We start from the raw sequence: 13,374 nt of genomic DNA on the forward strand, positions 1-13,374 counted from the left end.
GCGGGGTTATTCTTTAAACCCGGCCTGAAACTTCAGCGCCAGACCGCCGGCAGCGCTGGAGGGCGGAAAATCGCCGCCCGGAGCCCTCCCCCTGCCACGCCCGCGCTCTCCTCCGCGTGCTTCCCCGGCTGACTCCACAGAACCCGCGCACACGCCCTCGGCACCCTCCGCCCGCCCTTGCGCGCAGCTCCCGGCTCCCAGGTGCTCGGCCGCGTTCCCACGCCTGAACTGCGGCCTGGAGGCGGGCCTTGGCGAGCGCGGCCCCGCCCCCCGGATCAGCCAATCGCAGCACACGCCGACCTCCGAGGAGGCGTTGCCCGGCGGGCCGCAGGGGCCGGCTTGTGGGGGCTGAAAGGCGGCCCCGCCCGCCTGGGGGGCGTGGCCGGCGCCGGCTCTTGCCGCGGAGCAGGGTTGCGGCGTGGGAAAGAGCTGCGAGGAGCCGACCGCGCCGCCGCCGCCGTCGCCAGAGCCGCGCCCGCGGAGGCCCAGGGTGGGCGGGAGGGAGGGAGGAAGGAGGCGGGCGGGGAGGGCGCCCGTGGCTCCGGCCCTGCGCCGTCTTCTCCACGATGAAGCGCCCTTGCGAAGAGACGACCTCCGAGAGCGACATGGACGAGACCATCGACGTGGGGAGCGAGAACAATTACTCGGGGTGAGCGCGCGCTCTGAGGGAGCCGCCCCGGAGCCCGACGTTCTGTTCCGCCGGCTCGTGGCGGGGAGGGAAGTTCTGTCCGGGATGCTGAGGGGGCGCGGGCGTGGGAGGGAGCCCGGCTGTCCGGAGAGACGCCCCCCGCCACTGCAACTGTTGGGGGCACTTTCACAATGGGCCAGGGGAGAGGGGGAATTAGTCTGCGGCGGTGGCGCGTTTCGGGTTGGCCGTGCGTGACTTGGCCGACCCGCAAGCGAGTGGCGGCCGCGAGGATGGCCAGGGCATCATCTCCGTGACGCGCTGGTCCTGAGTCTGCAGGTCGCGTCGTGATCCCAGGAGCCAGACCTGCTTCCTGTGGCACAGGCAGAAGAACCGAGAGGCGTTTTAGCGCCGGGGCGGGTCAAGTGATAATTGCTTCTAATTGGCATCCCCAGAAGCGCCTTAATTATTTATCTGCAGCTGTCAAAGAGCGAAATCCTTCCTACTTCTGGAAAACTACTTTGCTCTCCTACCCTATTTGTAATAGGTGCAAACCACAACCTGCAGACGATAAGAGCAAGGATGTTTACGTGAGACGTGGGTTGCAGAGAATCTAATTTTAAAGTATCATTATGTCATCTTAAAAAATGAGGTCCGAAAAACGGAAGGTGTCACGTGAAAGGTGAAACCAACAGAAAGGGGGGGAGAATAATAGGGGACAGTTGATTCAGAAATAGGATCCAGAAGTGAAAAGGTGAGGTAATAGGAACCTGGTGTGTGCAACATTTCTAAAATGGAAAAGAGCAAATGACAGAAACCTGGAGAATTTGAGAACGCAAGGAAAATGTAGTACCCATGAGTTAGGAAACACAACAGATACAAACTAGGCAGGACTATGAAAGTGTCCTGACCAGACGATAATTTGATTGAACTTTGGAAAAATAGCATTTCATTAGCAAGCTGCTTGAGATTTAAGCTTATACTGACCGCTGAGAGGTGGTTTCATTTTCAAAGCTTTTCCTAGTACTAAACCTAATTTTAAGTTTCCTATTAGTGGCATAGTTAATTTAGGACATGCTTTTGGAAGATCAGTATGCCACACATTAAATTTGTTCATTTTGCCCTATTACAAGATATGACTGAAAATTTGAAATATACAATAACTTGCGTTTATTTTAAAGATTGCATCTAGGGACAACAGTTTGACATGTGATGACTGTATATCTGATAGTGGTGCTTAATGTGATTCTTATTTTTAAAAGTGCTATTACTTTGTTCAGTGTGTGTGACAGGAAGGAGGAGGTAGGATTCTATTAGCGGTTAATTGACTTAAGAAATATGTGGGAGTAGAACTAGGAAGTATTAATATGTAATTTCTCACCCTAACTACTCAATGATTGTTTCACTGAGAGACTCAAGTAAGATTCAGGGTCATTTTTGCCAATGGACTTGACATCTGTATTAGCACGTTACAGATTTAAAACCAAACAAAGGGACATAATTCCTACCTGAAAAGAGTCAGCAGAGTTAAAAGCGCAATCTGTTAAAAGTGAAGCAAGAACTAAGACTAAAATAACAGACACGATCTGTGCGATCACTTTGACTATTTGATATTCCATCAAGTACTCTGAAGAAACTATTGTTATGTTAATGCAGCACCTGATATACTCTTCCTATCTCCTAGGCAAAGTTCTGGTTCTGTGATAAGATCGAATTCTCCAACAACCACATCTCAGATTATGGCAAGAAAGAAAAGGAGAGGGGTATGTGATTTCCCCCCCCCATTTTATTTCACGTAATCCAGCCTAATGTGCAACAGTTCTATTTTTCCATTGTAATTTTATCATTTGTGTATTCATAAACTTTTGTTGTTTTGCTTTCTTTGGAATAGATTATAGAGAAAAGGCGCCGGGATCGGATAAATAATAGTTTATCTGAGTTGAGACGGCTGGTGCCAACAGCTTTTGAAAAACAAGTAAGCTACCCCCATCACATACCGCTCCCCCCCCCCCCCAAAAAAAAAAACTCAATCTGATTCTCTCATCTGGGAATGTGGGTTCTTGTTAAAGCTCATTAAAATAATGGTGTATGTGCCCTGATCTGGCACAGAGCAGCTATTTCAATAAAATGCTTTGTTGTGGCAAAACTATTAAAAACATAATCCATCTTGAAGTTGAAAAACATTTCCATTCTTTAGCTTATTTTCCCCTTAAGGGTAAGACTGTTCATGCTTTCTCTGTTCTTTCTATGAATACCAGTAGTGGTTTTAAGACCGCGTTGTATATAGTATTCTTCCCTGCAAAAAAAAAAAAAAATTGTAAATGAAGTATTTTTTTGCCAAACTGTTAAGTAATCCTTTTATTTAAAAAATAAACCCCAGAAAGAAATATCTCTAGTTCTGTTTCTCAAATAATAATTCTGATAAAATTTATCAAGCCACATACTTCCATTTTTAATCCCAGGGCTAATAGAATGATGTTTGATTTGGTACATCTTTTTGGAAGTTTAGTAAAAACCAAATTAGTCGTAAATGCCCTTTTTCAGACTTCAAGCTTTGCTTTACCAAAAAGAGTTTGCATACTTAGAAAAGTAGAAAGCCAAATGTTTAAATGTTCCTTTGTAGTTTAAAAAAGTTGTGTTCCTCTTTGTGCCGCGGTAGCCAAAGGCACGGATTTCCAAGCGCGTCGTTCAAAGGATGTGGCAACATGTGCTTGTTGAAAATATTTTTCGTTTGGTTCCAAATAGAGTACAAGACAACAGTTGTTTGTTTATTCCATTTTGTTGTTTACTTCATGAATCTGCAAACATTGTAGAACAAGCCCTACAAAACCCTTGGAAATTATCCAGAAACTGCAGTTTTGGTTATTAGTCACTTTCACTGAAGCTACTTGTATACCTTCTTGTAAAAGTTGAACATTGACAAAAATGCAGAATGAAATGTGCTATTGATTATCCATTTTTAAGACAAAAAAAGACACCCAGTCTGTATACTGGGGCTGTCTTTGATAAGCAAAATGTAACATGGAAATAACGGTTTTGATGAGTAGCATTTTCAAAGATTGGCTGCAAAAGGGACTGTTGGTCAGCCCTGGGGTTGTTATTATGTCCGGGACAGAAGTGTCTTCAGTTACGAGGAGCAGTCAGTTTGGTGATTTCTTTTTCTTGGTTTGTTAGATTTTGTTAGATTTTTTTTCCCCCCTTAAATATTGACTTTAAACAAACCTTAAAAGCAGACCTCGGTCGTTTGGCAGTTAGTTACCATAAACACAAGCTTTCCCACTTGGGGAGCTTGGCTACCAACCCTAGGGAGCTGGCCCTGTCACAATATGATTAGAGGAGTTCTGTAGAGCAGTTGAATAACTCTGGCGTTCATACCCGTGTACTGAGTGTTGATAATTTAACAAAACAAGGAAAGTATAGGAACCTGAAGTAAACTTTAGTATCCTTTCCAATGTGGGAGAAAAAAACTCTGGCATGTTGGTTTAATTATTTAGCCCTTCCAGGAAATTAGAAGCCACCCACAGCCCCCTGGGACAGTTTGAGGTGGTAATTTGCATTTCAGTGGATTTCTTTAAGTTGTATTTTAAAATAAGGAACATAAAAGTATATTTTTTATTTTAAAACTATTCTAAAAGGTTAGAGAACCTTACACATTTATGGTACTGCCTAAATGAATAGTAAGTTATTCCTTATTTATTATCTTGGAATTCACAGTGACACCTGCTGGTGATTACTGAAGACACACCTTAAAAAGCCTCTTATTTTGTTTCTGCTTTTACTGGTGTAGTATAAGTTACCTTAAGGACTTACTAGAACTTTCTGTATTTAAAAATCTAATTTTAAAAGTAATTTACTAAAATCTTGTCTCCTTACCTTCCAAAATTGGTATTTAACTGATCTACATTTCAGCATTATATAAGACTATTGTAGGTTTCAAAATGTGTGACTAACCAAGACAGTGATAGTTGGGGTAGTTTAGGAGTTTCATTATTATGATTTAAAAGTTATTTATTAGGCCTTATTTTAGTCTTTAAAAATTAAAATGGCAGATACCTGTCAACAGGTGTGACACAATAATGTTTTCAAGTAAAATTTGGAAAGAATTCAGATTTTTCTGTGAAAACAACAAAATTTTCTAATGAGAGGGAAAATTGAAAGCGTAATACTAATTTCAGCAAATAACATTTCATATCCATTTCTATAGGACATATGAAACTTTGATTTTTTTTTTTTTTTGGCAGGGTTCTGCAAAGTTAGAAAAAGCTGAAATATTGCAGATGACAGTGGATCATTTAAAGATGCTTCAGGCAACAGGAGGTAAAGGTAAGTGAGTGACTTCATTTTTTTCTCCTTTTCCACCTTTCTCTTTGCAGTTCCCTCTAATATTGTAAAGCAGTCATAGTTGAACAGTTCTTTAACAATTCTTTAACAAGCTGCGATAGGCGGTCCCAGATTAAAGCCATGGAAATCAATGCTAATGGCAGGATTGAACTCGTGGGAAAGAACTTCTGGAACAGAAGAAACACTTGACCCTGGGCTTGTGTTTGCGTTCATAATACTGTGAAAGTAAAGCCTCATTCACAGCGGCCTAGTCAGAGATTTGTTTGGGGCTTCACAGACACATGCTGGAATCTGTACAGAAAGACAAAACAAACACACAAACATCCCAACACAAACAGAAGGCTAGAGGTAATCTCTTCTCTCCTCTCTTTCCATTAAAGCAAGATTAGGACTCAGATCGCCTAATTATTCCAAAGGAAGTGATCCCAGAATTTTTTTTTTTTTTTTCAAATTTTGCTTGAATTTGGTTTTAGACCAAGCAGAGTGAAGTGCAGGTAATGAAGCTCTGTGTTAGAAACCATTAATGGAGTAGGGTCAGACAGCAGGTGCTCTGGGCCTAGGGCACTGGAGAGATGCCATCTGTGTGCTTTATCATGACTTAGAAAGAGACCCTGGTCACATGCTGAAAACAGACTGAGACCCTGAAACCAGAAACATTCCTTCGGATTTCATTGTCCCACTGGCCCACCATTACTCAGACTTGATTTTGCCATTTTGTCTCTTTTTCACCCTTCAAGGAAGACTGAAATTTATCTTAGCCAAAGGTGTTACTCAGTGTAGTTAACAAATGGAAAAGGAGAGGGTATCACAGGGCTGCAGCTGAGGTCTAGACCCCTCTCTGTGCTCAGCATTAGTCTTTTCTTCTTTCCCCCTTCCCTTACCCCGTTCCCTTCCCCTGTGCTTTCTGATTTATTTTTTTGAAAGGCAGAGTTAAGAGGCTGGTGCTTGGGGACAATGCTGTGGCGTAGCGGGTTAAGCCGCTGCCTGCAGTGCCAGCATCCCATATGGGCACCGGTTCAACTCCCAGCTGCTCCACTTCCAATCCAGCTCTCTACCCTGGCCTGGGAAGGCAGTGGAAGATGGCCCAAGTCTTTGGGCCCCTGTACCCGCGTGGGAGACCCAGAGGAAGCTCCTGGCTCCTGGCTCCTAGCTCCTGGCTCTGGATTGGTGCAGCTCTGGCCATTGAGGCCAATTGTGAAGTGAACCAGCGGATAGAAGACCTTTCTCTCTCTCTGCCTCTCCTTCTCTCTGTGTGTAACTCTGACTTTCAAATAAATAAGTAAATCTTAAAAAAAAAAAAAAAGAGGCTGGTGCTGTGGCATAGCAGGTAAAACTGCCACCTGTGGTGCTGGCATGCCATATGGGTGCCAGTTCAAGTCCTGGCTGCTCTACTTCTGATCTAGCTCCCTGCTAATGTGCCTGGGAAAGCAGTGGAAGATGGCCCAAGTACCTGGGCCCCTGCACCCACATGAGAGATCCAGAAGAAGCTCCAGCTGTTGTGGCCATTTAGGGAGTGACTCAGCAAATGGAAGCTCGCTCACACGCGCTCTCTCTCTCTCTCTCTTCCTCTTTCTATATAACTCTGCATTTCTAATAAGTAAATAAATCTTTAAAAAAAAAAAAAGAATTAGGAAGAGAACTTCTATCCACTGGTTCACTCCCCAAATGGCCGCAACAGCAGGGCCTGGAACTCCATCTGGGTCTTCCATGTGCTTGGTAGGGACACAAACAAACACTTGAGCCATCTTCCACTGCCTCCCCAGGCACATTAGCAATAAGTCAGATCAGAAGTTGGGCAAACAGGACTTGAATTGGCATCCACATTGCATCAACATTGTGCCATAACACTATCCCCATCAGTGTTAGTCTTTTACTACATAGCATTTGGATTCAGGATCAGCACTGGGGTAGGGCATTGGAGGAAAGCTGTTATTTACCAACTAGTACCAAAAATATTTCAGCATTTCATTCCTGTATGGCCATACTACTAGAACCTCTAGGACATCAACCTGACTGTAACCACCTTACCTGTGTCAGGTGTGAGGGTAGAGACTGTGGTCATTATACAGGGAAGCCCACGTGGTGTGACCAGGTTGCACTTTCCCTAAGGAACTGTCCTAAATGAAAAGAGTGACATAGGAAGCAAACATTCTTACATACTAGAGGAGAGAATTGGATTAACTCCTGGAAGCTACTGATCCATCCCAGCCAGGCCACTTCTTGCTTTTGACCTGAGACAGAAGTACTGTGCTTCCAGCAGGTGAGCTTCAGAGGCCTCTATCTCCACAGTATTACCTCAGGCTGTTAAGAGACCAATTGTGTTACTGATGTGCAAGAAAGTTGTTTCACTGCTCTGCCTCCTTTGGCATTGTCAGCCACTGGCCAAGAATTCTTACCAGGGTTTTGGTTACGTGACATGTGCTGTACTTCAGTGCAATCCTATTCCTCAGCTTTATTATAAAATTGAGCCATTCTTGGCTACTCTGCCATCCTAGAATTCATCCCAGAATAATTTGTGATCAGACATTTCCAAGCAGGCTCTATACATGTTGGGTCAGTGCCAGGTCACTGGCGAGGTCATCGCCCAGCAGGGTGTGTAGGTCTTGAAGAAGGAGTGTGGCATTTGGAGCTCACATTGTTGAAGACTCCCAGCTGCCTCCTTTCCCAGTGGAAAAGGAAGCTGTGGGAAGCTGGGATGCCTGACTTCAAATCCTCACTCTACCATTTAGTAACTCAGTGACGACAGCAGAAATTATTAATTTTGTTTGAGTCCCAGTTCTGTCTTCTGTAAAATGAAGTCAGTGATGGTGTCTCCCTCAAGGTTGTTAGGAGTTAAGTCTCTAAGTCCATGGAACAGAGCCAGGCATTTAGCATAGCAGTTAAAACATTGATATCTCATATCAGAGTACTTGGGTTTGAGTCCTGGCTCCCACTGCTAACTCCAGCTTCCTGCTAATGATAATCCTGGGAGACAGTGGTTATGGTTTAAGTGGTTGAGTCCCTGCCCAACCATGTGGGAGGCCTGGACTGAGTTCCTGGTTCCCAACTTTGGTCCATTCCTGGCCATCGCAGGCATTTGGGGAGTGAACCAACAGATCAGAGCTCTGTGGCTCGCTTACTCACTCTCTCTGTCAAATAAATAAATGAAAACATTTTTTCAGAGACTGTAGAACAGTGGTAAGGGCATGTATGCTGTTGTTGGCCCAGTATCTATTTTATAGGAGATAGCTGCTCATAATCCCCTCCCTCTGTAGTTAACAACAGCGTAGGAATCACATAATTTATCTTCCTTAAGATGCAACAGTGGAGTTGGCCATATACAACAATATAGCTGGCAAACCACAGATTGCATTGATTTCATGACTGCTAATGAAAATTCTTAGATGCTCCTGGCTTTCCAATTCTGATAGTTCATTCTTTTTCACCTGTCTTGGCATGACAGTAGTTGCTAGAGAAGACTTAAGAGTATCCTGAATTTCTAACCCCCTCTGGATTTCAGGAGTCAGTCACCACTAATCAGGACCTCCTTCCTTCTCTTATGGAAATGAGAAGCCTTCAGAGAGACCCTGAGGACTGAAATGTGAAATCTTTCCATAGAGGCTCCTCCTCAGGAATAGCTTTTCCTTCTAATCCCAGAGGCTTAGTTCTCTGACCGTGCCAGTGTCCTGGGATGATAATGATTTCTGCCACTGATTTTTTAACATTTTATAATATTCTTTGCTTTTATAATATTAAATCTGCTTTGTGCTGGCCAGCGCCGTGGCTCACCTGGCTAATCCTCCGCCTGTGGCGCCAGCACCCCAGGTTCTAGTCCTGGTTGAGGCACCGGATTCTGTCCCGGTTGTTTCTCTTCCAGTCCAGCTCTCTGCTGTGGCCCGGGAAGGCAGTGGAGGATGGCCCAAGTGCTTGGGCCCTGCACCCACATGGGAGACCAGGAGAAGCACCTGGCTCCTGGCTTCGGATCAGCGCAGCGCACTGCCGCAGTGGCCATTTGGGTGGTGAACCAATGGAAGGAAGACTGTTTTCTCTGTCTCTCTCTCTCTCACTGTCTAACTCTGTCAACAACAACAAAAAAAATCTGCTTTGTGCTGTTGGTTTTGTTTCAGTGGTGTACATTTGTGTCCCAGTCATCTTTTTGGGACTTCCACATTTCTGTTTATAGACACTGAATATACGTGACTATTGTTCAAAATGCTTTGATTATAGATTACAATAGCCTAATTTATTTTTATTTATTTGAAAGTCACAGTGACAGAGACACCAAATAGCCAGGAGCTCCATCCAGGTCTCCTACGTGGGTGGCCGGGGCCCAAGAACTTGGATCATCTTCTGCTGCTTCCCTAGGTGCATGAGCAGGGAGCTGAATTGGAAGCAGAACAGCCAGGACTCTGGACCGGCACTCCAACATGAGATGCCAATGTTGCAAGTGGCGGCTTAATCTGCTGTGCCAAAATAAAGGCCCCAAGATAGTCTTTTAGTAGATGACAAGTGAAACAGTAATTCTTTGATCTGCAAAAGCATGAAAAGATAATGTAATAAATGCCTTAAATGAAAATAACCTCCTTTGAATGTGAATATCTCCCATTCATATAAACACTTATCTCAAAATGAGTAGTCTAAACCTTTCATTTGAAAATTACCTTTTAAAAAGTTGCAAGTGGGGGCTGGCATTGTGGTGTAGTGGATAAAGCCACCGCCTGCAATGCCAGCATCCCACATGGGCACTGGTTCATGTCCCAGCTGCTCCACTTCCCATCTAGCTCTCTGTTAATGGCATGGGAAAAGCAGTGGAGGATTGCCCAAGTGCTTGGACCCCTACCACCCACATGAGAGACCTGGAAGAAGCTCCTGGCTTTTGTGGCCATCTGGGAAGTGAACCAGTGGGTGGAAGATCTGTCCTTCCTTCTATGTAACTCTGTCAGATAAATAAATCTTTAAAAAAGTTGCAAATGGAAAAACGCTGTGCATACTGGACATTACTCATTCAGTGTAGGTGATATTTCCCCAAATGTCTGATTATTATTGTCTAAATTGCACTGTAATAATAAGTTGCTGTTTTACATTCTAATATACTTTCTTTTAGTGAAAAGGGACTCTGATAGATGTGACCCCACAGTGTCATCAGAACCAAAGACGTGGGGTGGTGCATGCTCACTGACATAACACGATTTTTCCTCAGGTGGATGTCATAAGTCTAACCAGTGAAAGATAACATATTCGAACTTTCGAAAAACTAGGAGTTACAGTAATCGCTCTGTTAAACAACCTCATATTGCCTGTCAGGAAAAAAAAAAAAAAAAAACCTTAAAATTAGTAACCACCTCGTTCTAAAAACACTTTGTCTTCAGTAATCTTTTTCATACAAAGTAGTGACAAGATGTTTCAATGTGCTGATAAAAAAAAAAGTCAAGAATCATTTGCACGTTGCACTTTTGTTGAGATTCTAGCGCATTTCTAGAGCAAGCGCCCAAGCTGGGACACACGGGGCTTCTCCGAGCAAATCCCACGAGCATGATGAGGTTTCCGGTGAGCTCGTTACAGAGACAGGGAGACTGGAACTGTGCTGTCCAGGATGAAGTGTGCTGGGTCACTGCCTGTCCCAGGATAGGAAAGCCAGGGCAGCGCCATGGTCCTCATTTCCCCCCACAGTGATGGTTAGTCACAGAACTACCCAGGCAGGTGGCGTTGCCGCGTGTGAGGTGTGGCGGGACGAAGGCCCTATTCCAGGAAAGGCTCTCGTTCTACCGGTCTCCCCGGGACACAGGGTGGCGTCAGGCGCCCCTGTCCTGACTGCCACATGCCTCCCTTCTCTCCTTACCCCCACGTGGCCCACACCCCCTCCTAGGCTACTTCGACGCCCACGCTCTTGCCATGGACTTCATGAGCATCGGCTTCCGAGAGTGCCTGACGGAGGTGGCGAGGTACCTGAGCTCCGTGGAGGGCCTGGACTCCGCAGACCCCCTGCGCGTGCGCCTCGTCTCGCATCTCAGCACCTGCGCCTCCCAGCGGGAGGCGGCGGCCATGACGTCCTCCATGGCCCACCACCACCACCACGCGCTGCACCCACACCACTGGGCCGCCGCCTTCCACCACCTGCCCGCCGCCCTGCTCCAGCCCAACGGACTCCACACCTCGGAGTCGGCCCCTTGTCGCCTCTCCACGACTTCCGAAGTGCCTCCGGCCCACGGCTCTGCCCTGCTCACGGCCACGTTTGCCCACGCAGACTCCGCCCTTCGGATGCCATCCACCGGCAGTGTCGCCCCTTGCGTGCCGCCGCTGTCCACCTCTCTCTTGTCGCTGTCAGCCACCGTCCATGCCGCGGCCGCCGCCGCCACGGCAGCTGCACACAGCTTTCCTCTGTCGTTCGCGGGGGCCTTCCCCATGCTCCCCCCAAACGCGGCCGCAGCAGTGGCGGCGGCGACGGCGATCAGCCCACCCTTGGCCGTGTCAGCGGCCTCCAGTCCTCAGCAGACAAGCGGTGGAACAAACAGTAAACCTTACCGCCCCTGGGGGACAGAAGTTGGCGCCTTCTAATTTTTCCCTGAACTTCTCCAAGTAGCAACTGAATGTCCTTCATTTCAGAATCGGCTTCAGACCTCTCACCGTGAAGGTAGCCATACAGATATCTGCCTGCAGATCCACAGAGGAACAATAAAGCTATTTGAGACACAACCTCACACGTTGGAAACGTGGTATTGTCCCTTTGTCGTTTGTTTGTTTAAAGGCAGCTTGGTAACTGACATCAGCCACTTTGAGAACTGCACCCTTGTTTCCACTTACAAGTTCCCTGGAAAATGCAAGGGCAGAACCATCCAGCAGGGCGTCAGTGTGTCTGCCTTGGGGAAGAAAAATGCCCCGACTGAATTCTCTTGAAAGTAGATGGAGGGGAAAAAAAGAAATACTCGTATTTCCTAAGTGCCTGAGCTAGGAAAGTTTTCCTGTGAACATGCAATATTGCACACAGAAAGGAGGGCAGAGGGGTTAGGTAAGGGAAAGAGAGGGAGACACGCCCTGCATTGGGCTGCAGACATTTTAATACAATGCGAGACAAGGGTCCTCTCTCAAAACCACGGGTTTTAGTGGGCAAAGGGATTGTTGAAAATAATTCTGAAGTTGACAGAGCTTATCTTAGTTTTCTTTCTTTGTACCGACTTGCGAATTGGTGACGTTTAGGAATGCAGTGGCATAAGCAATTATTCATATTCCATCAGTGCTCACATTAGCAAGCATTTCTCCTCTGCCTGCAAGTCCCCGGGGAACCTTTCCTTTTTGATGGTTCAACATCTGGTGCTGCTTTATCTAAACAGTGCATTTCTATAGTGCACCTAGAAACAGTTGCCTGTGTGCCCACCAGAAGCTGTTTGAGTCATGCCAACTTGAAAACTCCCAGTTCATAAGAGTTTGGATTAATTTATTCAGTCTCATTGGGACTATTTTTATATATTTATCCTCATCATTTTCTCCTGAAAATGTGTAACATCTATTCTTGTCACCTTTGGGGACAAGTTGCATTTCTAGAGGTGATGAGACAAGGAGAGAGTGTTGGGAAGAAAGTCATGATTTGTAAATGCTCTTTGTCAAGTTAGTGATTGTGTTTGATCCCAAATCAAGATGAATGTATGCAATAGGATGTATATAAATTATTTTTGTTCGGCCTAGACTAGTGCAACATAATGGTGTTTTGGTTTTGTTTTTTTGGATTTGTTTAATGACAAAATAATCTCTTAATACATTGAAATGGAGCACGTCAGATTTTATATTTGAAAGAGACACAGCATGTATTATTATGCACTTCATTTCTCTGCTGTGTGGAGAAAGCAATAAGCCTTATGAGAATGTTAAACATTATGCAAATTACACTTTGAAATATTTGTTTTAAAATTACTGTACCTAGTATTTTTCGCATTACTTTGTAACCTTTTTCTATGCAAAGGTCTTTACATATCACTAATTAAATGAAGTCCGTTTTGACAATTTTTTATGTGGATGAGTTACTTTGCAGAATGGAAAATTGACGTGAATTTCAAGAGAGGCCACCTTCGGCTAACAATTTAAGCCAGGGCTTTTCTTTCTCCCTTTCAAAATCATTTGACTAATTTATCACAGCTTGCTTGAAAATAACATTTTTCTGAGTTTGTGAATAAAACATAGGCAGATAAGACATTTGGAAGTGAGAAGTGATCAGTTTTCTCTGCCTTTTTTTCTTTAATTCAGTTGTATTTATTTTTAAAAAAAATTTTAGTAAGTTATATATTTTCACATTATTTGAAAGGCAGGAACAGGAGCCTGGAACTCAATCCAGGTCTCTCACATGGGCGGCAAGGACTCAAGTACTTGAGCTGTCATCTGCCTCAAGGGGTGCACATTTGTAAGAAGCTGGATCCAAAGTAGAAGAGCCCAGCCTTGAA

The 13,374-nt window shown here is 45.1% G+C and overlaps 1 protein-coding gene across 1 annotated transcript; it reads left to right on the top strand.

Moving 5' to 3' along the window:
• Positions 1–540: 540 nt before the first annotated feature.
• Positions 541–12,780, top strand: HEY2 (hes related family bHLH transcription factor with YRPW motif 2). Its single transcript, XM_062187704.1, has 5 exons — positions 541–649; positions 2,310–2,388; positions 2,517–2,600; positions 4,867–4,948; positions 10,812–12,780. The coding sequence occupies exons 1-5, from the start codon at positions 567–569 to the stop codon at positions 11,498–11,500; spliced, it is 1,017 nt and encodes a 338-aa protein (XP_062043688.1). The 5' UTR covers positions 541–566; the 3' UTR covers positions 11,501–12,780.
• The last annotated feature ends 594 nt before the right edge of the window (positions 12,781–13,374 follow it).

The sequence above is a fragment of the Lepus europaeus genome, chromosome 3, assembly GCF_033115175.1.
Source record: "Lepus europaeus isolate LE1 chromosome 3, mLepTim1.pri, whole genome shotgun sequence".
Taxonomy (NCBI): Eukaryota; Metazoa; Chordata; class Mammalia; order Lagomorpha; family Leporidae; genus Lepus; species Lepus europaeus.

Excerpts from the sequence above, each read along its gene's own strand:
- HEY2 (XM_062187704.1), top strand. The coding sequence starts at position 567 with ATGAAGCGCCCTTGCGAAGAGACGACCTCCGAGAGCGACATGGACGAG. Across the intron at positions 2,389-2,516 it reads CAAGAAAGAAAAGGAGAGGG|ATTATAGAGAAAAGGCGCCG; the intron begins GTATGTGATTTC and ends TCTTTGGAATAG. Across the intron at positions 2,601-4,866 it reads CAACAGCTTTTGAAAAACAA|GGTTCTGCAAAGTTAGAAAA; the intron begins GTAAGCTACCCC and ends TTTTTTTGGCAG.